This window comes from Crocuta crocuta, unplaced genomic scaffold (assembly GCF_008692635.1).
Source record: "Crocuta crocuta isolate KB4526 unplaced genomic scaffold, BGI_CrCroc_1.0 scaffold17, whole genome shotgun sequence".
In the NCBI taxonomy this organism is placed as follows: Eukaryota; Metazoa; Chordata; class Mammalia; order Carnivora; family Hyaenidae; genus Crocuta; species Crocuta crocuta.
In genome coordinates, this window is record NW_027532041.1 from 4,819,782 (window position 1) to 4,847,507 (window position 27,726).

At 36.3% G+C, this 27,726-nt stretch overlaps 1 protein-coding gene across 5 annotated transcripts in view; it reads right to left on the minus strand.

The window, feature by feature from the left end:
- TTN (titin) overlaps window positions 1–27,726 on the minus strand; it is a 272,276-nt gene that overhangs the window by 143,194 nt on the left and 101,356 nt on the right. For 2 of the 5 annotated variants that reach the window (XM_077776371.1, XM_077776370.1), the window contains 44 exons: window positions 27,097–27,280; window positions 26,836–26,925; window positions 26,472–26,739; window positions 26,101–26,361; window positions 24,315–24,524; window positions 24,012–24,089; window positions 23,885–23,911; window positions 23,374–23,433; window positions 22,989–23,072; window positions 21,027–21,100; window positions 19,992–20,037; window positions 18,701–19,102; window positions 18,211–18,270; window positions 17,750–17,827; window positions 17,510–17,587; window positions 16,849–16,935; window positions 16,548–16,628; window positions 15,436–15,519; window positions 14,963–15,046; window positions 12,615–12,698; window positions 12,307–12,387; window positions 12,082–12,162; window positions 11,830–11,913; window positions 11,475–11,576; window positions 10,940–11,056; window positions 8,960–9,040; window positions 8,479–8,556; window positions 8,190–8,258; window positions 7,945–8,028; window positions 7,571–7,654; window positions 7,258–7,341; window positions 6,449–6,529; window positions 5,944–6,159; window positions 4,849–4,926; window positions 4,603–4,677; window positions 4,306–4,398; window positions 3,482–3,559; window positions 3,073–3,285; window positions 2,776–2,859; window positions 2,526–2,603; window positions 1,961–2,044; window positions 1,630–1,713; window positions 1,346–1,429; window positions 801–1,139 (listed from right to left, as the gene is read on the minus strand). The exons of the other annotated variants lie outside the window; for them this stretch is intronic. In XM_077776371.1, coding sequence (XP_077632497.1) covers window positions 801–1,139; window positions 1,346–1,429; window positions 1,630–1,713; window positions 1,961–2,044; window positions 2,526–2,603; window positions 2,776–2,859; window positions 3,073–3,285; window positions 3,482–3,559; window positions 4,306–4,398; window positions 4,603–4,677; window positions 4,849–4,926; window positions 5,944–6,159; window positions 6,449–6,529; window positions 7,258–7,341; window positions 7,571–7,654; window positions 7,945–8,028; window positions 8,190–8,258; window positions 8,479–8,556; window positions 8,960–9,040; window positions 10,940–11,056; window positions 11,475–11,576; window positions 11,830–11,913; window positions 12,082–12,162; window positions 12,307–12,387; window positions 12,615–12,698; window positions 14,963–15,046; window positions 15,436–15,519; window positions 16,548–16,628; window positions 16,849–16,935; window positions 17,510–17,587; window positions 17,750–17,827; window positions 18,211–18,270; window positions 18,701–19,102; window positions 19,992–20,037; window positions 21,027–21,100; window positions 22,989–23,072; window positions 23,374–23,433; window positions 23,885–23,911; window positions 24,012–24,089; window positions 24,315–24,524; window positions 26,101–26,361; window positions 26,472–26,739; window positions 26,836–26,925; window positions 27,097–27,280 — 4,952 coding nt within the window. The remainder of the gene's footprint in view (window positions 1–800; window positions 1,140–1,345; window positions 1,430–1,629; window positions 1,714–1,960; window positions 2,045–2,525; window positions 2,604–2,775; window positions 2,860–3,072; window positions 3,286–3,481; window positions 3,560–4,305; window positions 4,399–4,602; window positions 4,678–4,848; window positions 4,927–5,943; window positions 6,160–6,448; window positions 6,530–7,257; window positions 7,342–7,570; window positions 7,655–7,944; window positions 8,029–8,189; window positions 8,259–8,478; window positions 8,557–8,959; window positions 9,041–10,939; window positions 11,057–11,474; window positions 11,577–11,829; window positions 11,914–12,081; window positions 12,163–12,306; window positions 12,388–12,614; window positions 12,699–14,962; window positions 15,047–15,435; window positions 15,520–16,547; window positions 16,629–16,848; window positions 16,936–17,509; window positions 17,588–17,749; window positions 17,828–18,210; window positions 18,271–18,700; window positions 19,103–19,991; window positions 20,038–21,026; window positions 21,101–22,988; window positions 23,073–23,373; window positions 23,434–23,884; window positions 23,912–24,011; window positions 24,090–24,314; window positions 24,525–26,100; window positions 26,362–26,471; window positions 26,740–26,835; window positions 26,926–27,096; window positions 27,281–27,726) is intronic. 5 annotated transcript variants of the gene reach the window in all.

Sequence of the window (27,726 nt, forward strand, 5' to 3'; positions counted from 1 at the left end):
TGCCAGCTCAGAGCCTGGAGACTACTTCAGATTCTGCCTCTCTCTCTCTCTGCCCCTCCCCTGCTCATGCTCTCCCTCTCTCTCTTTAAAATAAATAAACATTAAAAAATAAAAAAAATAAAGTTATGATGTTTAATAAAATTATAGGCAACTGGGTAGATAGAACTTCTGTGGCAGTTCTGGGACAATAGTTTCTTTTAAGTTTGTTCTTAAATACTGCTTTGCATATAGTGAAAAGTGGATATTGGTGTTCCTGAACACTTTTAGAAATAAAAATATGACTCTTTTATAAATATAATTTTTCCTAAAACCCAGTTCCACCATATTTTTTTCTGGATGAAAATGTTTATGGATGAAGAATGTGCATTCACTTAGGGGAGGTATACCTTTGGGTGGTGGAGGTGCCACTTTTTTAGGAGCAGGAACAGGGACTTTCTTCTCTGGTACAGGTTTCTTTGGCACTTCAGGCACTTAAAAACATTCATTTTAAGACATTAAAAATCACAGGCACAGTATTATATACATGACAAAAAGACAAATGAAAATAAGACCACAAATGACTAAATAACATTGCATATCATGAAATCTGAAAAGACATTTGGACCATTTATGATAGACAGACGCACGTGACAGACACAACAATAAAGGCACACATGTCTGGAACGCTTTCTAAGATTTAGATGGTAGACACCATAAAGAGTGAAGTAGTATGGATAAGACTAGAGATGAATAAAAAAGAGATGGACAGGTAGAATTCAACACAAAAGAGGCCTTGATGACTTCAAGAAGAGTTGCTATACCTTGTGCAGGTACTGGCACCTTAGGTTTGATTTCTGGAAGAACTTCCTCTTCTTCAGGTACAACTTCTTCCTCAGGTATGAATTCTTCCTCCTCAGGAGGAACTTCTTCTTCTTCAGGAGCAACTTCTTCTTCAGGGGTGACTTCCTCTTCCTCAGGTAGAACTTCTTCTTCCTCAGGTAGAACTTCCTCTTCCTCGGGCAGAACTTCTTCTTCCTCAGGTAGAACTTCCTCTTCCTCAGGTAGAACTTCCTCTTCAGGAGCAATTTCTTCTTCGAATGGAACTTCTTCCCGAGGCAGAGCTACAGGAACTGGAACTGGCTCGCGTTTCTTGGATATCACTTTAAAGATATTTATTCAATTGTACAAGTGTCACTTTTACGTACACTATTCATAACAATGGGAAAACACGAAAAGCAAATATTTTTTCATCATAGAGCATCAGTTGTCTCAAATTCCATGTCATTAAGCATTAATTGTAATTAGTGAGGCTGTATAATGCCAGTTAGTTTTCCTTTTTGCCTTGGTTCTGTAAGAACTAATGTACCTTTGGGTGGTGGAACTTCCACTTTTTTCGGAACAGGTGTTGGTTTCTTTTCTTCTGGGATGGGCTTCTTGGGCACCTCTGGCACTTTAAATATATTATTTGTCTTTAAGAATCTGTTTTTTTTTTTAATATGGCTTAGAGCAACAAATATGAAAATAATCACAAAATACCTGAATTTTACATTTCTAGTAAGACAGATTTTTAAAACATATAATGTTACGGGGGAAGGTGTATGTGAATATCCATAACTGGAACCCATACTTTTAAATGATGAAGTGATGTACCTTTTGCGGGTGGAGCCTCTGCCTTCTTAGGTACAGGAACTGGCACCTTCTTCTCAGGCACAGGCTTCTTGGGCACTTCTGGCACTTTAAAGAAATTATTTAGAGAAAAATGTTACACGACATAAAATTTTGAGGTTAAGCACAGTCTCAAAATGGTTAAGATAAATAAGAAAAGTATGACCAAGGTATTTCAAGAAGCATTTTGTCTTAATATTTTCTTTTCCACGAAGGAATATTTAACAGTTGTATGCCCAAAGTGCATAGAATTGAACCAGTTATTTTTTCCTTATATGCAAATGTGAAATAAGAAAAATTTTGCAATTTCATGTACCTTTGGCAGGTGGAGCTTCCATCTTTTTAGGAACTGGTTCTGGTACTTTCTCCTCTGGTGCAGGTTTCTTGGGTACTTCAGGAACTTTAAAGATATCAAGTAGGGTTAGTCTCAAATTCTTCACCCATAGATAAGGATCCAGCAATTTTCAGACTTAACTGAAGCATTATACAATTTTACTTTAAGAATAAAAATAGGAACAGTGACAAAACAAAGGCCAGGAGGGACACAAAAATTGAAATAGAAGACGCTGAGAAAACACAGACAGGTGATCAAGACAACACACAATGCCTGGTAAACAGTGATCTTGTCCATTTTGCTATTATAGTGAGAATTTACCATACGCTAAGAACTTTCCACTAAAGAGGAAGAGCCAAGCATTCAGCATCAGCATGCTTTGATGGCAAAATTTAGAGATGAATACATGGTAAACTGCTCCTATAACCAGTTGGGAGGTCTTTGTCTTGTTAATATTGTCACGGGGAAAGAAGTGATGGGCTTATCAGGTTATACTATGTGAATAAATGATTACATTATCCCACTGATGGATTAGAAAGAGATGTACCTTTAGCTGGTGGAGGCTTCTCTTTTTTAGGAATGGGTACAGGAACCTTCTCCTCTGGCTTCTTTGGAATCTCAGGCACTTTAAAGATAGTGTTTATTGGTAAGTTCTAACTGCTAGTAACAACACATCTGTATGAAGCACAACTAACATTTCTAACAACAGAGAGCAACACACACAAAGTTGCGAACTCAGAAGATATTCATATGGAGATTAAGGCTTTAAAATGCCCATGTTATGAATAGTGGTATACCTTTTGCTGGCGGGGCTTCCTTCTTTTTGGGAACAGGAACAGGTTTCTTCTCTTCTGGAACAGGTTTCTTGGGTATCTCAGGCACTTTAAAGATATTATTAAGAATTTTGGAAATGTTGCATAAAAGATATAAAATGTGAAAAGTAACTGCAGAAATCATACTTCAGCATTAAATGCCTGTTTCTAAAATAAGCAAAATTGGTCCTTGGTGCTAATAAGCCCCAGAATCTGACCAAATTAGACACCCAGACTCTAGAGCTACTGCTGTGTATCCCTTTGTAAAGAGGTATAATCTACCTTTGGCTGGTTTCACTGGTACCACTTCTTCTTCAGTTATGAGCTCCTCTTCTTCATGAAGGTACTCTTCTTCATGAAGGTATTCTTCTTCATGAAGGTACTCTTCTTCATGAAGGTACTCTTCTTCCTTTTCATAATATTCCTCCACTTGGGTTACAACTTCCTCTTCAAAGGCAATCTCTTGTGGTTCTCGTCTTTTAGGTACTTCTGGCACTTTAAAGATATTATCTTTAGGTTTGACATTTACCAATTACTCAATGAAATTAAGACTCATTACAAACACAGCCATTTGTAACCGAAGAAAGAACAGAATTTATCTTTCCCAGAGAAGAGTTACACACATAGAACTGAACATGAATTTTACAGCAAAGGAGACACACAACACATTAAAAAGAGTGGTATAATGTACCTCTAACAGGAGCTGTTACTTCTTTTTTAGCAACAAGTACTTTTTCTTCTGTGACAACTCTCTTGGGCTTCAAGGGCACTTGAAATTTAAGTATAAGGACATTTTATTGTCAGAAACAGGCCACCGAGCCACTGCTTGCTTTGTCTTACTTTAAGCAGACAGAATAATTTTGCAAGTGTCTCTCGTGTGATAGATATACAACTGTTCATCTATAGGAAACTTTATATGTTCCATGGATATGATTCTGAACCTCACTGGGATAAAAACATACAAAAATACTCAAGGAAGTTTGAAGTAGCAGAGCCCAGATGTGAAATTGTGTTTGGTGTCCAGGTATCTCTGCTTGTAGGAAATACCCTTTACTGAAAAGCTAAATTTACTTCTGGATAAGTATACTTTCTGAAAGTGCAGAGAAATTACTTTCTACTAGAGAAAAAAATGACTAGACACTGAGTTAGATTTTTTTTAATACTTTAAAATAAGTTTATAATGAATAAACAGTCATTAAAGCGTGGTCAACATTTTATATCATTATATCAGGTTAGATAAGTTAGGAATGTGTCAAACAATCACTGATTTTAAATCCAAGTATTCTATTTTAAATATATCATAGCCACAGCTGTTGTATCATGGGCTAAGGATATATTTTACAACCTTTTCTTTTATAGATAGCATTATCTACTTATCCTATGTTGACAGATTTGTATATCTGATAAATCCCAGTGATAAAAGACATACAAAGACAAAATAAAGCAAAACATAGCTACCTTAATTTTTAAAGTGACATTATAAAAGACCACAATTTTGGAAGGAAATCATTATACCTTTAACAGCCGGCTCAGCCACCTGCTCTTTTTCACGTTTGGTAACTGAAATGTGTATTTTTTCCTCAACAAGTTTCTTTGGTTCTTCAGGCACTTTGAAGACATTAATTATTGAAGAACATTAAAACACACCGCACACACACCATAAAAATACAAAATACACAAAAATGGTGACAAGTAAGAATCAGGACCACAATACATTCAGTAAAACCAAGAAACAGCAGACAAGGTAGTAAGACACGTTTACAGAACATAGGTAACAAAGACGTCTCTCGTAGTTATCACTCTGCAATGTACCTTTGGGTGGTGGAGGTTTGAGTTTCTTGGGAATGAGCACTGGTACTTTTTCTTCAGGGACAGGTTTCTTCAGCACTTTAAAATACCAATATTAAAAGATTTAAAAACCAAATTTCTCAAGAGTAGTAGGAACAAAAAGTTAAGAAACACAAGGTACAACATAATNACTTCAACATGTGTTTACAGCATGACAGACATGTAGGAAACATGGATCTCTTAGAACTGGTAATATTTTTCTCACTCTACCTTTAGTTGGTGGGGCCTTTGGCTTTGTGGGAACCGGTTCTTCTTGCACAGGTTTTACTGGGAGAGGCTTCTTGGGTTCTTTAAAAGTACATACAGGGTATTTAATATTAGACTTTGGAACATAAATAAAACATGCTACTTCTTAAATGGATTCAAAAAAGTAAAATAATATATCTCTTATCTACACTGTTGCCGTAGCCTCTAGAGATGAATGAGAATCACCAGTCCAAGTAGAATAAGGTCTAAAAGCCCTAACCAAGCTTACAGTGCCCTTTCCTCCTGGCTTTTAGGTCATTGTAACTTTCTCTTACATATTAACATTTTCATTTCACTTCAGGTAGAAAAAATCATGGTTTAAGACTTCTTTCTAAGTAATGTTGGTTTAATGCCATCTGTACAACCACATAGAATGCTCTCAAAGTTAAGCTATGAAATATCAGAGACTGGGTATGTAAAATAATAATGCTGAATCATTTCAAAATTCCAGTAGCAACTTATTTCTTTGAGTAAAATAAATGAATTGTTTGCAGCTGAAGTTTTACCTGACAAATCTGATCTTCATTAGATGTAACAGAACTGCTTGTGTTAGCCTCCTCTGTCTTTACTTCTAAAGCAGCCTTGCCAAGTTTTGATGATGGGAACCCATCATTTTTGATGTTTACATTGAATGTAAAAATATCTTTTATGAATATTTTTGACTTATGGCAAATATAGTTTTCAAAAGACTATTGGACTCGATAATAACAAGCTTCAGAATAAGAGATATTCAGAAATTTCTGATCATGTATTAGAATGATCACAGGCACTTGAAGATAAACTCTTAACCCTTCTCAGAAAAAAACTTAGGGACATTTGCTATTTTGTGTCTAAGCAAAAGCGAGGGGGGAAAAGACCAGTCTCAGAATCAAAGTCGAATAGTAACCTTAAGGTTTATGGAGATTTGTCTCTAGAAGTTACTGAAAAACCAAAAAATCCTGAATTTGTCAAATGAAATAAAGTTCTTTGCAAATGTCTTTGGGCATCCAAACTTCTATCCTGTTCTAATGGAATCTGAAAGTATTTAATGTGGTGTCAGGTGTGTAGTTTTACTCATACCTGTGACATATTCTTCATGCTTTTTATACTCTTCATAATGCTCAAATTCACGTTCCTCATATTCTTCATATTGGTCATATTCTTCTGTTGGTTCATACTCCTCAAATTCTTTATAATCATATTCCTCATAGTCTTCATATTCCTCCTCCTGTTCCACCGAAACAGTTTCTTCTTCTTGGGTGTAAGACCATTCTTTCTCTTCAGTTACAGTTACTTCTGGAATGAATGGGCAACAGGCAGCATTTTACTTCAAGCCCATTTAGGAGTGATAGTGACAATGGACTTCAATTTCATTCTTATGGGATAGATTCAGGCACTGGTTATGGGAGACCCTGACAGTCCTTTCCTGGTCAAGGTATTACAGAGGGTTCATTTTGCTATTTATGATTACAAATGTTAGATATCCTGCCATAAGTCAACAAGAAGCCAGTAAAGGTAGGAGTCAGGTTAGGAGGTAGCAGGCAAAGAGCTGTAGAGTTTATTATTTAGTCAAAGTTCAACATACCTTTCACGGGAGGAGCTTCTTTCTTTGGAACTTCAATGGATACCTTTTCTTCTTTAACAGCTCTTTTTCTGATTTCAGTGACTTTAAAAAGAGTAATTATTAAAAGTGAATTACAGGATTTTGAATATGTACATGTTAAGAAGCACTGTGTATGAACCGTCCACAGACAAAGACAACCATCAACATACTCATCATTATTTCTCATTCACACGGCAAGAAAAATCAACAGACTTGGAAATAAACATGGTCTACTATACATAGGAATACTTTTTTCTAACCTGCTTAATGTTTCAAAGATACGGATCCTTTAAGAAGATCAGGTAGTATGTATAACAGAGTTCAAAAAGACACCCAGATAGCATAAAAAATGACTAGCAAACAGGCATTAGGCAGAAGCCTAAGTCACATAAACAGTGTCTTCGCCTAAATTCTAAAGTGTTCTCCATAAGCTCCACTGGCACAATGTAGAAAATCCAGGCTTTAGAAAATCTGAAGTTTTGTCAAAGATTGCCCCAAGAAACAATCATTTTGGCATATGAGTTTAGTATACCGACAATAACATATTAGAAGACAAGTCCATGTTAAGGGAAAGTACACGTTTGGGGGAGCTTCACACTTTTTTGGAAAAGAAAGAAGAGAGTACTTTCTGGTATCAGAAATGTTGAGTTTGGAAGTGACAGAAAATAGCATGTGCACATTACTTACTTTATAATAAAGTATTTAGATTATTTTCACTAAAGATCCCAATTCCCCTAGGCTAGCTTCAGTACCTACATGCTTCTTTTGATTTTTGAAAAAAGTTGGTATACCTCTTGCTGGTGGTTCCTCCTCTTTTTTAGGTTTGAGTTTTGGAATTTTTTCTTCTGGCACGGCTCTCTTGGGCTCCACAGGCACTTTAAAAACAGATTTCACTTTAAAGAATTGTTTCCCTAATTCAAACTGCCAAAAGGCAGTCATAGGATAGTAACTCAAACATAAAAGACTTGACACGATCGTTATTTCACACAGAAAAAAACAACTAGAGCAACAAAAACAACAACAAGCAACACCCATATAACCAGCGTATTTGGTAAAGAGACTAGGTTAAGTACAATATTCTGGGTATTGAAAGGTTGCATGTACCTCTTGCTCTTGGAGGCTCCTCTTTTTTAGTTACAGCAACATGAACTTTTTCTTCTTGAGTAATTTCCACATGCCTCTCAGTCACTTGAAAGATAATTTTAGGATTTGGGAGTTAAATTACTTACATAAAGTGGATTTGTTTCTTTGTTTGTTTTGGCCAGAAAGTACTGTGATTTTAGACTACGACAATTCACAACATACACACCAATAAACGTCACAACAAATAATACTCCACCCATAGATAAGGCAATAATACACCACTGCCTCCGACATACACCAATAACCCCCCTATACAAGGTGGGAGCCAAAGACAGCAGTGAGAGGATGAAAGACAAGATACGGTTCTCATTTTTGTGCTGGACGATTTCATTTACCTTTGGTTGGAGGAGGTTCTTCTTTCTTAACCACTTTTGGAGGAGCCCTTTTTTCTGGAACTGGCTTCTTTGGCTCTTCTGGCACTTAAAAGATATCAAGCAACACAATCAAGCACACAATGTGGAAAACCTTAAACAGAGACACACTATTTTCTTGTTAATGTTACACAAATTTGAAGATCATATCAATTTAAGATGAAAAAGACAGCCATTATGCAGGAATGAATAAAGTAAAGCCAATATACCTTTTTCCTTTTTAGGGACTGCAGCAGGGATTTTCTTTTCTGGCACAATTTTCTTAGGTGCCTCAGGAACTTTAGAAAGATGAGGTTTAAGAATATTAGTTTGCATTACAGACAAATTGGCATGCGGGGCTTCGCTTTTTGTAAAGAGGATACGTATACACAAACATTAATGACTGAATCAGCAAAAATGTTTATACACACGTGCGGACAAAATTCAAGCAGTCCTCAAATTAAAGGCTTTCTAGCTGTTAAAGCAAAGGGTATCATATTCTTTGAGAGAAAACGGTACCTTTAGCTGGTGGAGGCTCCTCTACTTTTTCAGGAATTTTTGGTTTCAGTACAATCTTCTTCTCATGCTTCTCAAGCACTTGAAAAGATGATAAAATACACGTGTAGAAATGCCCAGATTTCTTTTTTTAATTGTTTGCTTATTTTTGAAAGAGAGAGAGCACGCAAATGGGGAGGTTCAGAGAGAGAGGGAGACAGAGAATCCAAGCAGGCTCTGAGGTGTCAGTGCAGAGCCTGATGTAGGGCTCAGTCCCACAAACCGTAAGATCATGACCTGAGCTGAAACCAAGAGTCAGACGCTTAACTTGACTGAGCCACCCAGGTCCCCCCAGATTTCTTTTCAATAAAAATATGTGGAGTCTTTTCACTTAGATGTGATAGCTATCAATACTTGCAATACAAGTGACAAACTACAAGAGAACGTAAAGAATGGGACAAGCCAAACGCACGTGGGGCTCAAATTAACACAGGAGTCTGTATACCTTCGGCAGGTTCGGCCTCCACTCTCTTAGAAATAAAGTGCGTCTTTTCTTCCACGACATATTCCTCTGGCTCTTCCATCACTTTAAAGACATCAGTTTTAAAGAAAAGTTGTAGTGCTTCTCAAGTTTAATTTCAGCTCTAATTTGTTACTTCAAAGAGCAATTAAAATAATAAAATGTTTAACACTTGCCCAATCCCCTATTGTTCCCATTTAAAATACCCAAAGAAGTGCATTTTAATCAAAGCGTGTGCTTTGATAAAGCATGTGAAAAATAAGTTTCAATCATTTCATTTTTAAGTGTATCATAAAGATAATAATACTTGTATTCACAGGAAGAACAGGACAAGTACACGACATAAAAGACCATCCTAGTGGCTAAATTAATAAGAACCCAAGCATTTGAAGACAGGTTTCAAAAATAACAGACCACTCTAGATTTGAAGGCTTCAGGGCAGAAACATACACTTGAGGAACCATAAATGGCTTTATAAATAAAAAACCTAGATTACATATGAAAAACCTACTGAGGACTTGGAAACACATTTTTTCCAGTTTTGCGGGGGCAGGGGTGGTAAAAGAGATGGGTGTGTTCATATGAGTTTTGAGCCTATGTGTATAGTATTAATTATAAAATAAGATCTAGGTATAGTCACATCTTTTTACCCTAAAGGCAACCTTAACCGACCTTAAATCTTCCAGGCTCAATGAAAACATAAGAATATCATAGAATGTCTCTCCTTTTAACTAGAGTCCATAGTAAGGAAAGAGATTTATAATGCATGCCGTCAACAATTTAAATCAGATTCATACATTGAGAACTTTCTATATGCATATGTTATATTTGATTTCCCCTATTAGAGTCCCGACTTGGGCCCAACACCGTGGCCTTTCCCAGGAAACACAACAGAACCAGTGGGCTTCCTCCTGGGAGTCATGTCCCATCTTGCTCTGTTCCAAGCCATTCTGTTATGACTGCACCTTGGAATTTTATACGGACTTTTCTTCCACATGGAGGAGAAGTAGGGCACCTTTTATTAGCCAGAAATGCACTCATGGGCATCTACATATAGAATTCTATTTATCTTTTTATTAGAAAGAGAGTCAATTTGTTACAGAGCTCATTGATTTTTCTCTAAAGCAGGGCTACGTTAGAACTTTCTTAAGAAAGTTCTTTCAGATATATAGCTTCAGCCAGAGTGCTGCACGTTAGCGGTAAGCCTAGTGGTATTTTATTCATTGAAAAGGACTGAAATAAAGCTTATTGTTCAATCCTTATGAAACTATAGAGAACTAGCACTGTAGGGATGGTAACATCTAAATGGCTAATCCAATCAAAGATACTACATCATTGTTTTCTTCATACATGAAATGTAAGAAAAACCCATGTGCTCAGTGCTTTGCTCTCAAACATGGCCTTGACTTCTGGAATATAATAAGGCAATACAATTTCTTTCTTTCTTTCTTTCTTTCTTTCTTTCTTTCTTTCTTTCTCTCTCTCTTTCTCGCTCTCTCTTTTTTTTTTTTTTTTNTTTTTTTTTTTTTTTACAGTTTCTTATTCATTTAAAAACTGAGTCAGGATACGTTTGTGAGTTGTGCTGTCAACACTGCTTTATGTTACTCATGTTTTAGACATTAGACTACCAGGTGAAGTTTATGCTAGCCCATCATGCTGAAATCAAGTCCTGTATCTACTGAAAGGATAAATGCTTATGGAGATACCTGCACCATTAGTGACCTATAAATGTGAAGCCTCTTCTCTCCTCCCATATAGCCAAGTAAGAGAGGATGGACAAGAAATACATTGAATGTTTACTCTAAGTGATGCTCCTGAATCTTATGTTTTGATCAAAAGATACAGCTAATGAGGCCCACAGATGTTCACCGAATTTGTGTCCCTCTCATTAATCTGATAAACAATCTTTGAGAGAAAACAGCCCACCAAGACTCCAGATCACCTCTAGCTCATGGCATTGTTTACCTTCATATTCTGTAATTTCCACTTCCTCCTCCTCCTCCTCTCTTTCCTCTTCTCTATAAACTGAAACGGACACTCTTTCCTCTTCTGCTGAATAACTCCACTCCTCCTCTGCAGATATTTTAAAAGATAATATTGAACTTGAATTCAGCCTCCTGAAATACCGATTAACAGCCAGGTGTTCCCTACAGATGGATAATGGTTCTTCTATCTGCTGAGGGCGTGGCTTCATAGTACTTCCCTCATTACATGGAAGTGAGAGCTGATTTAAGATAAGAGATCAGGACAGCCAAAGACTGAGAAGAATATTCAGATGATGTCCAAGTGTGGCTACTTTGACAATTATCACATTTTCAGCACCCCATTCACTGTCTTGGAATGATTTAGGACCAATGCAGACACAAAAGACTTAGTCTCAGAAAGCCACAGCAAGTAGACACTGATAAGGACAACTTGTAAGGTAAATAGTCACATCTGGAAAGAAAGACTTTAAGGAAACACACACACCCATTTCCCCCCCTCACTTCTGATAATATACCTTCGTGTCGCATGACTTCCACTCTTTGAGGAACTGCAACGGATAGTTTTTCTTCAGCAGCAAATCTTTTTTCTTCTACAACAGTTTTCTTAGAAACTTCAGCTTTAAAAAAGCATTAAAGTTGAAGTTTAAATTTCAAGAATCTTAGCAATTTTCTCTCCCTAAGAGTTTGGGAAATATATACACAGTATACTGTGTGTTTATCACTAACACAGTGGGAAAACAAGTTACGTAACATATCACGAGGAGGTACACACAACAGTTCAATCAGAAGAGAGATGGAGGGTCACACAGGAAGACACCTGACAGAACAAAGCAAGAATTCACAAGCTAAAAGATTTTTGTCAAATCCTACCTCGGGGAGGAGGAGCTTTCTTAGCGACAGGAACTGGTACAGGAACTTTCTCCTCAGGGACAGGTTTCTTACGTAGAGCTGGCACTTTAGAAACATGCACTTTTAGAACCTCAGAGTTATCTCATTGAAGCCCAACCCCAAACACAGATATATACCCACAACTTATTTCTGTCGCAGAACTAACAAAACCATTAGTTGCCTTGTCCCATAATATTATGTAAGATGGTGCTTGGAAAGACAGAGAGCCAATACCTTTTGGAGGTGGGGCTTCTTCCTCTTTTTGAGGAACAGGTCTTTTTTCTTCAGGAACTTTCTTCTTTGGTATTTCTGGCACTTAAAGAATAGTATTTGATTTTAAAATTCGCAGAAAGGTAAAATAAATGAGCAACACAGAATTGGCATGCCCAGGAGAGAAGACATGCAGTTAAAGAAGCCAGAAGGAAAGATAAGGTTATTTATGAAGTTGGAATTAAGTACCTGCTGGTGGTGGAGATTCTTCTCGTTGAGTAACAACGGTTATTTTTTCTTCTGTGACAGCCCTCTTCTGTACTTCAGCAACTTGAAAAGACATTAATTTTTAGAAATGACTTTGTATTTTCCAAAGTAGCTAATTTACAATCATTTTGTAAAAGAGTAGGCAGGTGGACAGGCACTTCTGCTGAATTATTACTCACACCGTAAGACATTCGATTTGAATTAAAGTGACTCAACAGATAAGGAAACACAAACATGTTTTGTACTCAAGACATAAAAATAGGGCTCCTTTACCATGCAAGGCACTGTACCTTTAGCTGGTGGAACTTCCTTTTTCTTTGCAACAGGAAGAGGAATCTTTTCTTCAGGGACAGGTTTCTTCGGCACCTCTGGGACTTAAGGTTTTTAAAACAGAACATTAGTTCACATATATTCCACTTTTATGAATGGACATCGGCACATACACAAATCTTTAGTGGTTCATTAACGTTATAGAGTTTCTATGTGTCGGCAAAACAATGCAGAAAATTAGACTATAATGTTAAACAGGTCACAATGTGATAAATGTCACAAGTAGTGTTACGGAAGCATTTGGGCAATTAAAAATGAGTTCTAGGCACAAAACGATATGTACATAATTTGTTCTTTATATATTGGTATGCTTTTGATAAAACACATCAGTCAGTAACTACACAAACAAGAGAGTGTGTATAGAATGTAGCAAAGCCTTGTCATGCTTTATATGGAGAAATGGAATCCATAATGACAATGGAGTTAATTTATCTAAGACTATCTTAGACTAAGATGTACTTAGAATAATTGTATTTAGAATAATTGTATCTATATGTTAGCATTTTTTCCCATTTCTCTTTTGATTTTGTTTGTTTTTGATGCAACTGTAGTGTGTTGAACAATCAAGAAGCACTCATTCTAGTGTAAGTAGGCTTCTCCATCTGATATCCATGTGTCAGTGGCTTTGGGGAGCTCTGTGTGTGAAATTCTGTGGGTATGTCATATATGCTTTTCTCTCAGAGGCTTCATCATTTTCAAAAGGATCTCTGACCCAAAAAGGTTTACAACGGTTTAGTTTATCTAAATGTTGATGGTATGGAATTTTTAACTGGCAGATGTATTTTAACCGCATGCATTACCGGCAAATATTGTTTCCATTTTATTTTACTTTATTTTTTAAGATTGATAACAATTCTTAAAAAATATTTTTAATGTTTTATTTATTTCTGAGAGAGAGAGAGAGAGACAGCATTGAGCAGGCAAGTGTCAGAGAGAAAAGAGGCACAGAATCTGAAACATGCTCCAGGCTCTGAGCTAGCTGTTAGCACAGAGCCTGATGCGGGGCTCAAACCCACGAACCATGAGATCATGACCTGAGCCTAAGTCGGTTGCCCAACCGACTGAGCCACCCAGGTGCCCCATATTGTTTCCATTTTAAATAAGATAGCAGTTTTTGTGAACTTCTGCACCTCTATAATCTGTAATATCCTGATGTAATTATACAGATACACTTTCATGTCTGTATATATTATGTATACATGCGTGTTTGTGCATATGTATATATATGTATATATATATATATAAATANGTCTCTTTCAGGAGTGATCAAGTGGCTTTGATATTAGTATGGGGTTTAGTAATATGACCTTTTAATATATTTTATCTTCATATACTCATTATATTTTAATAATTAGATCATCGGAATTATTTGACAAATCATTTGATTTAAAAAAAGACCCAGAATTCGGAAACAATCAAGAGTCTGAGAAGGAGAGAAACAGATTTGATTCAGGAAGAAACTGGCAGTCAGGCAAAATGGGAACAGTAAGACTTCAGCAAGCCTAAATTGGATGATACTGAATTCTTGCTGAATCTCTCTGTAACAGATCAGGTGTGTGCAGTCTGTAGCTTCACTGCATCCATAAACTATTGTCTTATACCACCCCCACCCCCACAAAACAAACAACCCAAATTAAAAAACCAAAGTAAAGAATTAGCACGTTGAATTCAAACATACCTAGGCAAAAGGGCCCCGACTAGATAATAGATAATTGCAACACTTATGGCAAATATTGACATTCAGTTAAAATCGGGAAGCATGGTGAAAGTACATGTCAAAAATCAACGTTTCCAACTAGTCTAGACTCAGCACTGTTGACTTTTCAGAAGAGCGGCCACTACTAGCAGCAGTGTACAATCTTTATCTAGTTAACATTCAGTTCTGCCCAATGCTGTCCAGTTGCTACTCTCCGTATCTCTTTTTAACTCATGGAAGTGTTTTTTATTAAGAAAAAAAATCCCATATGTGAGAGGTGAAAGAGTTTTTCTTAGAAACATGCCTGCCGAATAGGAGTTTCACAAATATTTCTTCTTCCTCTAAGGCAGGAAACACATTAAAAACTTAAGACAGCAGTTTGACCTAGCTACTTCTTTTAAAAATGCTTTTGGTGATGTCTTTGGGATGGTCAGTGTCATCAATAATGTATGTCAAGAGTACAGCCCTGGAAGGTGGTAAACAAATGAAAAACACGAGGGGCATCCAAAAGACACAAACTAGTAAGACAGCACAGCACGCAGCTGAAGACCATATAATGCAAAAGAAAGGCATTCAGCGTACAGGGCTGCCCCATCATCAGTGCTGGTATACCTTTTGGGGGAGCAGCAGGTTCCTTTTGGGGTACAGGAACGGGCTTTTTCTCCTCTGGCACAGGTTTCTTGGGGACTTCAGGAACTTTAAAGATATCATTGTTGAAACAATGTTGAGAATTCGAGCCTCTTTCTGAGACATTTAAGAGTACACTAACGTGCAAATCCTCAGTAAGAATGTAAGAATTTAGGAAGCAGTTAAACATGCTCTACTTGTGGTAGAAACGTATGCTAAATAAACCAGTACCACAGAGACGTTACATACATTCCATGAAACAAAGGCCCAGTTAGTATGGTCTAAATGTTACTGATACTTGCATAATACATTATCACAATTACTGGAATCAACATATGCAGAATTAAATACATTACAAATGGTTGGCAGATGCGATTTCGTTAACACACAGATCCCATAGAAAAAGATACAAAAAGACAGACACGGAGACGTTCTTTTTTTCCAAAACATTATTCTACCTTTGGCTGGTGGGGGCTCCACCTTTTTAGGAATGGGAACAGCAACCACTTCTTCTGGGACTGGTTTCTTAGGTGGCTCAGGGACTTTAAAAGAAAGTGCCATTCTTGAGAAATCATGTGTTCTTACAACAAGGCATATATTGTGAGACACTATTAAAATAAAGTGTAGGCATTTCTCTTTTATGCCAAATGAATTAGAGAAGCCTCCAAGAGTGAAGGGAACTGGAGGAATGGCTATTTAGAAAAAGTAGTTTTTATTCACCTTCACCTGCACTGCAGGAGCCTGAACTTTCCTAGAAAGTGCCTCAAATGCCAGTTTTAGAAACTTTACAGGTACAAAGTGACTGCATTATAACAACTGCATTCGATCATCTTAAATACTTTTTGTATCCTAAATGTTTAATGATTTGGGTGGGGCGTGTGGGGGAGGGGGAGCCCTAATCTCTAGCAGTTGCCATTTTCCAATTTCTGTGATGGCGTAAACACTCCCTCCCTGGCTACCGAGCACTATGTCATCATCATGGGGTCTGGAAGAGATGTGCAGTCGCCCACCATGATCTAGTACTTCCACTGTATAGGCACAAGTGATGTAAACAACCTCAGAAACAGAGATAATAATAATAATAAAGTGCAGCAAAAGTGGAAGTAGAAAGTTTTAACTATGATCATAGTTTTTAAATATACTTATTTAATTGTAAGTTTATATAGTTTAACTTTTGATCATGGAGGTATTACATACTGGGCCGCAAAATTCCTGAAAACTTAACCATCAGCTCTGGGGAAATGGCATTAGCTGGTTCAGGGACATCAAATTTCTATTTCCAAATGGCTGGTCGCTAGATTGTTAAGGTCCCTGAAGCAGAGAACAGAGTTTCCATTTATGTTCATTCCTCTCTCCTGTGTGCTCCTCATGGTCTTTCCCTCGCCCTGCAATGTCCACTGCCTCTCTCCTGCGTGTTCCTTCGGTCTCCCATCCCCCTGTAATGTCCATTGTGCACAATGGCCGTAGGTCTGCTGACCACATGACCAAACCCATTATGCAATATTAACATATCCAGGTGCTTATGATGGAATTTTTAAAAGACTTTAAACTTAGCAGGAATCACTAATACCTTTAGGTGGAGGCTCAATCTTTTTGGAAACAGCAACATGAATTTTCTCTTCAGTAACAGTTTTCTTTTGTACCTCGGGGACTTTAAAAAAATGTACATTTTAATTACCGGTATGCCGTATTGTGGGTGGTAATTATAATTTACAAAGAGAATGGAAATACAAATTAAAACAGAGACAATGTGCAATGAAAAAATGACAGAGAGTTACAAGGAGACAGAGATGCCTACAGCATCACAAATTAGGTAAAACGGAGAGGGATAAAAACTCATCCGAGCCCCCAAATTCAAATGTGCCTTATACCTGTGACTGACACTTCCTCCTCTGTGTGAGAAGCAAAGAACATCTCTTCTTCTGAAATAACCATCTTCTTTGTATGCACAGCTGGGACTTTAAAGAGAGCATTTCACATTTAGTATTTCTTTTTCTAAGACAAGAAACCAGCTCAAACACATACATACAGAATGAATGGGTTAATATGATAGCTTGAGAATAAAGTCAGTATTGACAAGAAAACAAATCATGTTTTGATATATAGGGACAAACAACCCATGCAGCCTTTATCAAACATTACTGAGTGGGAATCAAATAGACACAACTTCTTCACACGTAACGTGGTGCTTTTCCAAATCCACTAAGGTTTCTTCATATAAACGAGAGGATGGGGAATATTATATGCAATGGAATGCATTGCATGGTAAAGTTAGAAGACTATTCATTAAACAAAGCCTTCCTTAGATTAAAAATATTATGTAATTTTAAAGCAAAACTAGAAACAAAGGGGATGTTATTATTTCCTTAAATTATGCATTATGTGCAACTCGACATAAAATATATACTGTATAAACATGTCTTTATTTTGGTAGTTTCGGATTTGTGAATTGTTTAGTAATATATGTACACATATACATAGACGTAAATGAAAATGTTTAAAACTTGTAGCTGGAAAGACAAAGATGTATACCTTTCACTTCAATTACTTCTTCCTGCACTGGAGTCCGAGAAGGTTTTTGTGGAACAATCTTCTTTGAAACTTCAGGTACTTAAAAAATATGTACAAATATATTTGTATTGTGAAGAATATTGGTTTGCACAAACTTTTAAAATACCTTAGGTTAGATGATTATATAAATAACACGGGAATATACATCAGTAAACAGATGACGTGTGTACGTGGTACTAGAAATGTTTTAAATCATAATACCTTTGGTAACTTGAATTTTCTGTTCCTCCATTCTTCGAGAAGTCTTTTCAATTTTTTCAACTACTGGCTTCTTTACAACTGCAAGCATTTTAAAGAAATTGCAGTACTTTTAGAATTTCTATTAAAATTCTCTCTTTCTTCCTACATATCCATATATGTATGTATATATGTATACATGCATATACAACATGTATATAATTTTAAAGAAAGAAACAAGTTTGGTACCCTGCACTTCAAATAGTTTGGATATTTTAAAAAATATTTATCATAATAATCCTTCTATTATCTTTTAAAATTTAGCATTAATTAGATATTCTCAGGAAAAAAATTCATTGATACAATAAAGCTTAGAGAAGAAGTTGTGCCTATTGGATTGAACTGGAGATTTAAACATCTTTGCCAAACAAGCAATGATAATGATGTTGATGCTCTGATATATTTAAATAATTCCAATTACAAACCTTTTGGAGGTGGTACTTTCTTTTCAGGAACTTTTGCTGGAACTTTTCTCTCATGGGATTCTTTAACAAAAACAGAGGAATAAGAAGGGATGCTTAAATAGGTAAGTTCTAGTAGACTGTATTAATTTCAAAAGAAATAAGAATACATAATCGTGGACAGTATGGTGTTTGGGATCATTATTGGTAACATGATCTTTTTGCAGCTGGCTTTTGAAGCAGGATCAGGCAGAGATGCCCCAAGGCAGTGGAAGTAAACCCTGAATTTCTGCATTAGAAAATAGCACTTGTAATTTAGTAATAGGAATGAATGTTTCAACTTATAATGTCAAAGCCTGAAAATAACTGAAGAAGCTTAAAGATTAAGTTTCTAAAAATTTCTAACCTTAAGACCTAAATGATCATTTCAATGATTTCATATTCATTGCAGATCAGGTTAATAACATTGAAAATCTTAGGAAGTGAGAAAAAAAGGCTCCCTGTTGATACAGACCTTCATAAACCTCCTTTTGCACTTGAACTGCTGCTTTCTCTTGGTAAGTTTCTTCCCACTCTTCCTCTCCTTCGTCATAACCTTCTTCCCTTTCATAGTATTCCTGGCCTTCCTCGAAATCTTCTTCCCATTCCTCATGAACTTCCCTTTTAGCTTCTACCTTCTCCTCATATTCTTCATCTGGTTCTTCATAGTAAGCTTCTTCAAATGGCTCCGTGTATGGTTCCACTTCGACTTCATCATAAGGTTCTTCTAAAGATTCGATGAAAACTCTCTTCTCCTCATAGACACTGCGCTTTTTCTCATACACAGCTTCTTTTTCTTTCTGAACCTCTTTCTTTCTGGCTATGGTTGTTATTTTTACTTCTTCTGCCTTGGAGGATACATCAATAATTTCAGGAGCTAAAATGAATGAATGAATGATACATTAAATGACAATATTAGCATATTAATCATATCCATTATCCATAATTATATCCATATCCAATTAATTCATAAACCAAAGCCTATGTTGTCAAACAGTATCAGTATCTCGGATCTCAGGGTTATGTTGGTTGATAATTTGTTATATTTTCTGTGTGTTGGTTCCATTTAAATTGTTGTTGACTACAGAACACAATAAAGAATATTAAGATGCACTCTACTCTTAATTTGAGGATTTTTCCAGTGTGAACAAAACAGCTTTCAGTAAGTAACAAATGGACACACCATCCATTGTTCTGTAGGAACTCCAGTTTACGAAGCCCCTCGTTTCCCACAGGATATTTTAACATTTGATCATTTAATGGAACTTATATTTAATGTCAACCTCTATTTCCAATTATTCTTTCAGAAACATTTCTAACTTTAAAGCTATACTTTTGATTGAGTTGAACATGACTCTTGAATCAGTTTTATAAAGATAATACTTAAAATTATGTAACCAAGTCAAACAGTTGTTTTTATAACAGCTCAAAAAAATGAAGGCTAACATTATTTACATGATCCTTAGTACTTGTGTTAGCTACACCCGGAACAATAAGGATGCCACGTCCCTTTCCACCCCTTTTTTCAACCACCGCTTTTCCTGTGTCTACCGTAGTGACGCTGCCTGAATAAACATCGTCTCTGATTCCCTTTCTGGGATTGGAGCGATAGGAAGTCATCATTTCTAGTCCTAATTTGAATATGGCAGAGGAGATGCCATGATTTTACCATCAGCTAGAAGCCTTATATTTAAAAATAAGAATCCAAAGCAGAGATGCAACTGTCAGGAGTAAATAAAAATATTGAACAATATCATTTTGTTTACCTTTGGCTGGAATTAAGGCAGTAGGAGGCAGGGGCTTCTTGGCAACCTCTGGGATTTAAAAGAATAGACAATATGTTGATCTTTAGATTATGCATTATTTAATGTTTACTAATCCTCTGCACTTTGTCAGTCACCTTACACTCTTTGACTGTGCTAGTGGACTGAATCCCTTTATAATTTCCAAATTTAGCTCACCAGACTTGCTGTGCAATGCTGTATTAACAAAAATGGGGAAAGGCTGAACTTTGAATCTAGTTAGGTCGACTTAAAGCAATTTCAATGAACACGAAACATGACGAGATCATTCAATAAGTCTAATGCCAGAAAATGAGGCATGTTTCATTTTTTCAGTGGTTAAGTGTAAAGTTGAGGAAGTATCCATGCTTTTTGAGCTTCCTCTTATGCCATCATGTTTCGCAAATGATCACACAGAAAAACATCTCTGGAAACGGTGCCTTGTGCTCCTGGACTCTCCTTCCTTCAGGGCCGCTTCCTCACTCTAATCTTCATTAAATAGGTAAAACTATTTGGTTAAATTTAGTTCTCCAGCCTTCCTCCTAAAACTCTGCCAGGATACAGTAAAAATGGAGGTAACTGAACTGATCTTCCTTCAAAGAGTGTTTTGGTTTTCTTCAGGGACTGACAGTGGGACTAGCCAGGGAGGGTTCTGAGTTGAGCGGGAGCAGCCACTGAGATTAGCATCAGCCCTTGGCCTTGCACTGGTATTGGCACGAGTGGATCCAGCGCAGCCATGGGACTGGGGGTGCCACCCAGAGCCAACGAGAGCTCTGGTGCTACTGCTGTGCGCCGGGGGCGGACACGGGCACAGGAGGACAGGGGAGAAAAACAGGAGATGGTAGACAGCTGGCAAAGAGGAGGTGAGGGCCGAGTTCAAGAAGAGGGTGCGAGTGAGGGGAGGCAGAGGTTCTGTTTTATGAATTCAAATTCTGCCCTTCCTCCAGCCTCTGCTATTGGGGGTTTAAAATTGTTAACCAGGAGAAAAGCGGTAACATTCAATTTTGATGAATTGATTACAATACCTGCAGGTGCCTCTTCTTTGGGTTTCGCGACAACTCTTTTGGTATCTTTCCTCACAGCTTTTTTGGTCACTAAAAAATAAGAAGGTCAGATGTAAACAAGTAGAACATTTTCAGGTTTTGATGGTAATGAGACTCTTGCAACATTATTCCGAGATACCTGTTTCAGAAAGATCTTGTGCTAGAATGCAGAAAAAGTTTTCTGGATGGAGATAGAATTATGTAGGGTGATTCTAAATGTTCACTGATTTTATGCCTGCTTAGAGTTAAAGATTGCAAAACGTCGAGCCCATGTGATACGATAAATATAAAAGGTTCGGGGCACCTGGGTGGCTCAGTTGGTTGAGCATCCGGCTTCAGCTCGGGTCATGATCTCACAGTTCATGGGTTCGAGCCCCACGTCAGGCTCTGTGCTGACTGCCAGCTCAGAGCCTGGAGCCTGTTTCAGATTCTGTCTCCCTCTCTCTCTGACCCCTCCCCTGCTCACACTGTCATTCTCTAAGAAGTAAATTAAAAACATTAAAAAAATTTAAAAAAAAAAATATATATAAAAGGTTCATATTGTCACTTTGTTTCACTTAGATAAGAGCCTTTACATTTTTCAGGAAGAAGAATAACAAGTGAATTGGTAAAATTCAAAGTCCTATCTATGATGCTGTAGAAGTTTTCTTTGTTGTTGCTGATGATATACTTTGATCCTGGCCCCTACTCGTAACTCGATTATGGCTTTTAATATTCACAATAACACAGCTTTTAACTTTTAAGATATGACTTCATTTCCCAAGTTTCCCAGTGGGTAAACTTAGCCATGTTGACAGTAGCACTCGAAGACAAAATCGTTCATTAAGATATAATTATTATTCCTGACAATAAACGTAAATGGAAATTAAATTTATGATTTTGAATTCTTGTTCCTCTCTGCTCTCAGAAGTAGATGAAATATATTTAATTATTCATGTAAATTATAAAAATGTTTTTCTTATTGAGATGTATTAGTCACAAAATTGGCAGTTTTTCATTTTTTGATTTTCTACTATATTTTCCCCGAGGCTGGCTGAAAACTAGCTCAAGCTCTTGACACCAATGGTAGCAGCTATTAGGGGACTAGCATACCAAACCCTGGAAACTGCTACAGAAAAATCTGACCATGTAAATATCTGACTTTGACATGCAGATTTTTTTTCTGATGTAAGGAGAGTTCTGACAGCAAGTCTCAACTCCCCAGAACTCTAGAAAGTCCCAGGCAGTCTGTTGACCGATTTACTTGAATAAGTTGGGGGACAAATAGCATAATTTGTCTACTGAAGTATTTGAAAAGGGAAATTCCCTGACATACTGAAGAGCTCCTTATTGGTGAACTCATTCCTTAGCTAAGAAAAAAAGAATCAAGTATATCAAAGATATTCTAAATCATATTTTTGTAACAAAACAGCAAATTTTAAAAAGGTGTTAACGTTGTAATTGAGAAAAACATACAAACTACAAACTATAATTTGTAGCATGACAATAAACTAGTATGGTTTATACCCGGGATCTTCACTAGAAGCTAATTCTATTATATATATACGTATATGTATATTATATATATATGTATATAATTCCATTATATATACATATATATAATAAGAATTTACATATGTAATAATCATATATATATATAAAATAAGGAACACAAATCAATTTGCCACTCAGGTTTAAGTGATTCCATTAAGACAAAATATTTTAATATCAAGCATTGCATTTGGTTTTTCTGATGATTTTCATAATTTTAATCATACATCTTATACATATTTAAGGTAAATAATTTAAATTTTGAAAGCCAATTTAAAGTCATTTACATTTTGAAAAGCAATTCAACCTGTTGACCACTAGAGGGCCAACATGTTGCATTAGACAACATTTTCCAGGTCCACAATAATTAATTATATATTTTGACATTTAGGTAGAGAACATATAATACCTTCAATGCGTTTTGCTGGTGGTTTCTTTTCTTCGGGTGTTGGTAGCAACAGAGGAATAGGAGGAACAACCACAGGAGGGATTTCTGAAGAAAAGAAATGCCGTCATCATCGTTTGGGTCTTTACTGGGTGTAAAGTATAATGAAAAGTCTGATTCATTTCTTTCCGTATTCAAAGGTGGAATAGTAGCAATTAATCAACCAGAGCAAATAAAATAGCATACATTTATAATTGTTACTACTCTTTTGTTTTGATTTTTAATTATACAGTGAAGAATATGACAGGCAAGAAGGTGTTTCTGGCTCTCTACTATTGTTTTGCATCGCTAATTTCCTAGTGGTAGACTACTGTTGCTTCAAGCCAGGTGTTGCGGTGCTGGATCTTACCTTCTGGAGGTACCGCTCTGATAGGCATGGTTGGGATTGGAACTCTGGAGTCAGGAATATCTGAAAAGGAACATTTAATGATCAGCATACAGGGACTGAAACGACACATATTTATTAGACAACTAAGACGTCTTTGTCAGGCATTTCCAACAGCAGAATTTAATATACAGACACCTGCATATAGAGTCTAATAGAGAGAGATATTAGGATTCTTGTGTATGTAACCTCATAGGCAGGTTTATTTCCTGTGAAAATTGGTTTTGTTCTATGGCCGCACAGTTTTGGCATGATCCGAGACAGCAGCTAAATGAGACCTTATTATCTCTAATTTCCTAAGCTCACAAAGTCTAACATTTGTCTTATTTCCTGAAAATGATTTTACTGAGTAATATTGGACTGAAAAAATAAACAATATTTTTCAGTTTGGCTTCTATCATTTACAAAATTATGTTGAATATGCTGCGAGCAAGGATTGGTTTCTTTTCTTTTCTTTTTTTTTTTTTTAACTTACCAGGAGGCTTCATCTCAAGCTTAATTTCTGCAAAAGAAAAACAATGGCATTTTTGTATTTAGAATCGTCTGGGCAGGATTCTTTGTTTCAAAGATTGCAGTGTGACTTCCATGTGGTGTTTTCTGACCTTTAGTTGTTAAGTACAATTCTGCTGTGCTTCTGGCTTCACCTCTTGGCTCCAGTCGAGCAATTACTGAATAGACACCTAAGAAAAATCATCAAACTTTTGTTTTCTGATGTTTGTAAATTACGTTTCTTTACTTAAATACAATATTCAATTCGAATTTATTTGTGTATTTATTTATAATTCTCTTTCCTTAAATAGTAGTCTATACAGAATTACAGAGTGTAAGTGTAAATTTGGGTAGAAGTATATAAAACAGAAAAGCTCTAAATTATATATTCGCAAGGAGTCTGTCAACTAAATTACCTTCATCATCTGGGGTCACATTGTGGATTGTCATATAGTGACAGCGACCATCATTCCTGAAGTTGTATTTCTGGCTCTCGGTCAGTTCTGTTGGTCCTTTATACCACGTTACAATGGCATCATCAAAGGACACTTCGCACTCGAAGGTGGCAGACTGATGCTCACTCACCACAATGTTCTGTATGCGTTTTGTAAACTGAATCGGTTCAGCTGCACAAAGAGGATTCAAAGTTAGATTGTACAGGGAGGAAGGTTTTTTACTATGCTTTCCCCTCAGATGGTTAAAGTCTCCATCTTTGTTTCCTACTGGAATATAACAAAGGCTGAAAATATAAAACAAAAAGAAAGTGCTCTTGTCTGCATCAGTGACAAGAAATTATCCCAATACTTAAGTATATTCCTTCAGGACCAGTGTAGGAAAGTATCAAGAAATCCCTGAGAGTCCTTAAAATATTTGCACAAAGGCAATAGTCAAAGGTGCTTATAACCCAAAAGTCAAATTACACTTTAAAAATGTTAGTGAAATTTGGGGTTCAAAATAAAGGGAACACAAACTTGATTTTACTCTGTAATTTATTCCCCTTTGAAATTCTTTCTTCTGTAAAAGTAATTTTGCTATTCAGGACCTAGAATTGTTTATTATCTACTATATTATCACTTTCCTTGTGAAATAATTTAAACTCAATAGGAAGTCTGGAGTTCCAAATTTCAGAAGAGTCGTTTTTCAGATTCTGAAACCTGCTTTGTAAGCACCTGTAGACATACACAAAGGAGTCAACCCATGGGAATTGCAGGCACTTTTAGGAGGAGAATGGGCTGGAGTAGACGGTTCTGCAAAATGTTATTTTGAAGTCTGGAATTCAACGTGTAACAGTATCAAGAACATTTTAGACATCCTAAATACTCTGGCGAGCTTTTTTTTTTTGAAAGATCATATAAGACTGCCATTATTTCAAAAATGATAAGTGGTTTCAACTGGATCCTTTTAATAGAAAAATATTACAAATTTTTGAACCTTAAAATACAACCAGGCATTGGTATCCATTTAAAGCAAGTCAGAGAAATTGAAAAGTCATATAGTTATATTTCAGCAACTAAAAATGGGCATCAACTGGAAGCAGATGCTATCATTACAGCCAAAATGTTGCTCGATACAGCCCCAGGGTGTCTTCAGACAGAGCATATAGTCAAAGAATTAGGAAATGAATATTGTTGCTCCTGAATCCTCAGATTTCACTTTATTTCAGAGATTTAGAAGGTTGGAATATAATCCTCACATGAAATAATTATTTTTGAAAAATAGCTGCTAATCACACGTATGTTGTTAATTTTATCTAATAGGTAGATTCAAGTTAGTTTCTATAAACAAAACATCAACTCACAGCCGAGATCTTTTAGATACAGCTATGAAATCTGGTCATTTCTGTGTTTCTTTCTTAGAATGAGAATCATAGATGTGAGAATTATGGAAACTAGTAAAATTGTAAAGAATTGTTGAATTTAGCGGAATTATCTAGAATTTAATCCGTAGAAAGTCATCTCTTAGTTTAGATTGGTATCTGCCTTTGGACAAAAAGAACTATGCAAAAGAATTGGTGTTTGTGCGACTATTTCCCTTTTGGTTTCGTGTGACTTTTGAAATGTGAGTGAATGCTGTGTGTGTTGGGAAATGAGAACACGAGCACTTTGGAATATGTTCAATGGCAGGGTGACGGCGGCAGGGGTCCCGCACAATGTCTGCCATTGACCTGCACTGTAAGAAGTCCAGCCATAGTGTTTCACCCACCTTCAATTCTGAGCTCTGCTGAAGTTTCAAGGTTTTCATATTTGCAGGTGTATTTGCCCTGATCTTCTGCTCGCACGTCAGCAATGGTCAGTTTATGCACTTTGTGTTCGACTTCGGTCTTATGTCTACCTTGGGGTTTAAGGATTCTGCCATTTCTGAACCATTCAGATTTTACGTTTGGCACAGAAAATTGGCATGTCATGGTACAAGTCTGACCTTCTTTCAAAGTGACATCCTGAAGATGCCGCTCCCAAGCAGGCTCTGTTGGAATGATACAAAATGCATTTTGTTCAGTATCACATGCAGATGTGCTCAACAGTAAACTCACAAGTTTTTGGTTTTGTTTTTTAAATAAAATGTGTGTTACTTACCAATTACAGTTAGTTTAGCACTAGCGATGTGTGGACCACACACCAGTCTATAATTGCCCTGATCTTTAAGTTGGCAGTTTTTGACTCTGAGTGTATGTCGATCACCATCAATACTTATTTCAAATTTATCACTGGGTTCCAGTTTTTCAGTCCCTTTGTACCATGAAAGCTTGATCTCTGGATAATTAATCTTAATGTCAATTTCAAACACAGCATCATCATCTTTCAAAACTGTCTGATTCTCAATATCCTTGATCAGAGTGACAGGCTAGGAGAATAAAGAATTGACACATATTAGTCACCCCTTTCCTTATAATCCCAAATAATAATCTGTTCACTGTATTATCACCATAATTCATTTTACCTCTGTCTGTGACAGTCTTTGCTGAATAAATGACACAAGTTCCTCAAATTCCTTTTCATCCTTCTCTGACTTCTCAATTTCCTCAATTTCCTGAGGAGGAAAAGTGTAAGTATTACATATGGGAAAAAAACTGAATTCGAGGATACGTGATTCTATTCAGCTTCCATTCTTGATGCTGCTTAGGTTATATTACATGAAGGGGATATATTAGATGTTTCAAATGTTAATTTTTAAGATGATGCTATATACAAAAGATCATACCAATCTATGGGTCTCTTCTTCTTGACTTTGCTTCAGTATTTCAAATGCTTGAAGGAGTCCTCGGAAGTCAGTGATTCCATACATGCGGGCATATTTTTCATATTCTTTAGGATCAACATTTTTTAGAAGTTCCATGATATCAATTTCCTCTTCTTCTCCAGGTCCTTTCTTTAAGATTGGAGTCCTAAGTGAAATCAGAAATAGACATAAATCACCTTCTTCTACCTATTTTGAATTGTCTATCATTTAAAGATTGTAAATGTCATTAAGGTTCTTTTCCCCATCACAAAGACAGAGTGCTATGTCCTTTATTCAAGAAATATTAGTCTAACCACATTAACTGTGAAACAATAAAAAAAATTGTGGGTTTTGTGATGAAGTGAATTAAGATTGGACCATTGTTACAAAGTACAGAAATTTCATCGAAGATTTTAATAAAGGAAAGAGTAACAGAAATATGTTTGTAAACTTTAAACCAGAGTCTAATGAAATAATTAAAAGGAAAGGCAATAACAGTAACAGAAAGCACTACTAAGGCATATATATGGCACAGGAAAGATGTATGGAAAGCAAGTGCTGATTAATTTATTCATTAATTATGTTGAAATCTAACCTGTGTTGAAAGTATTG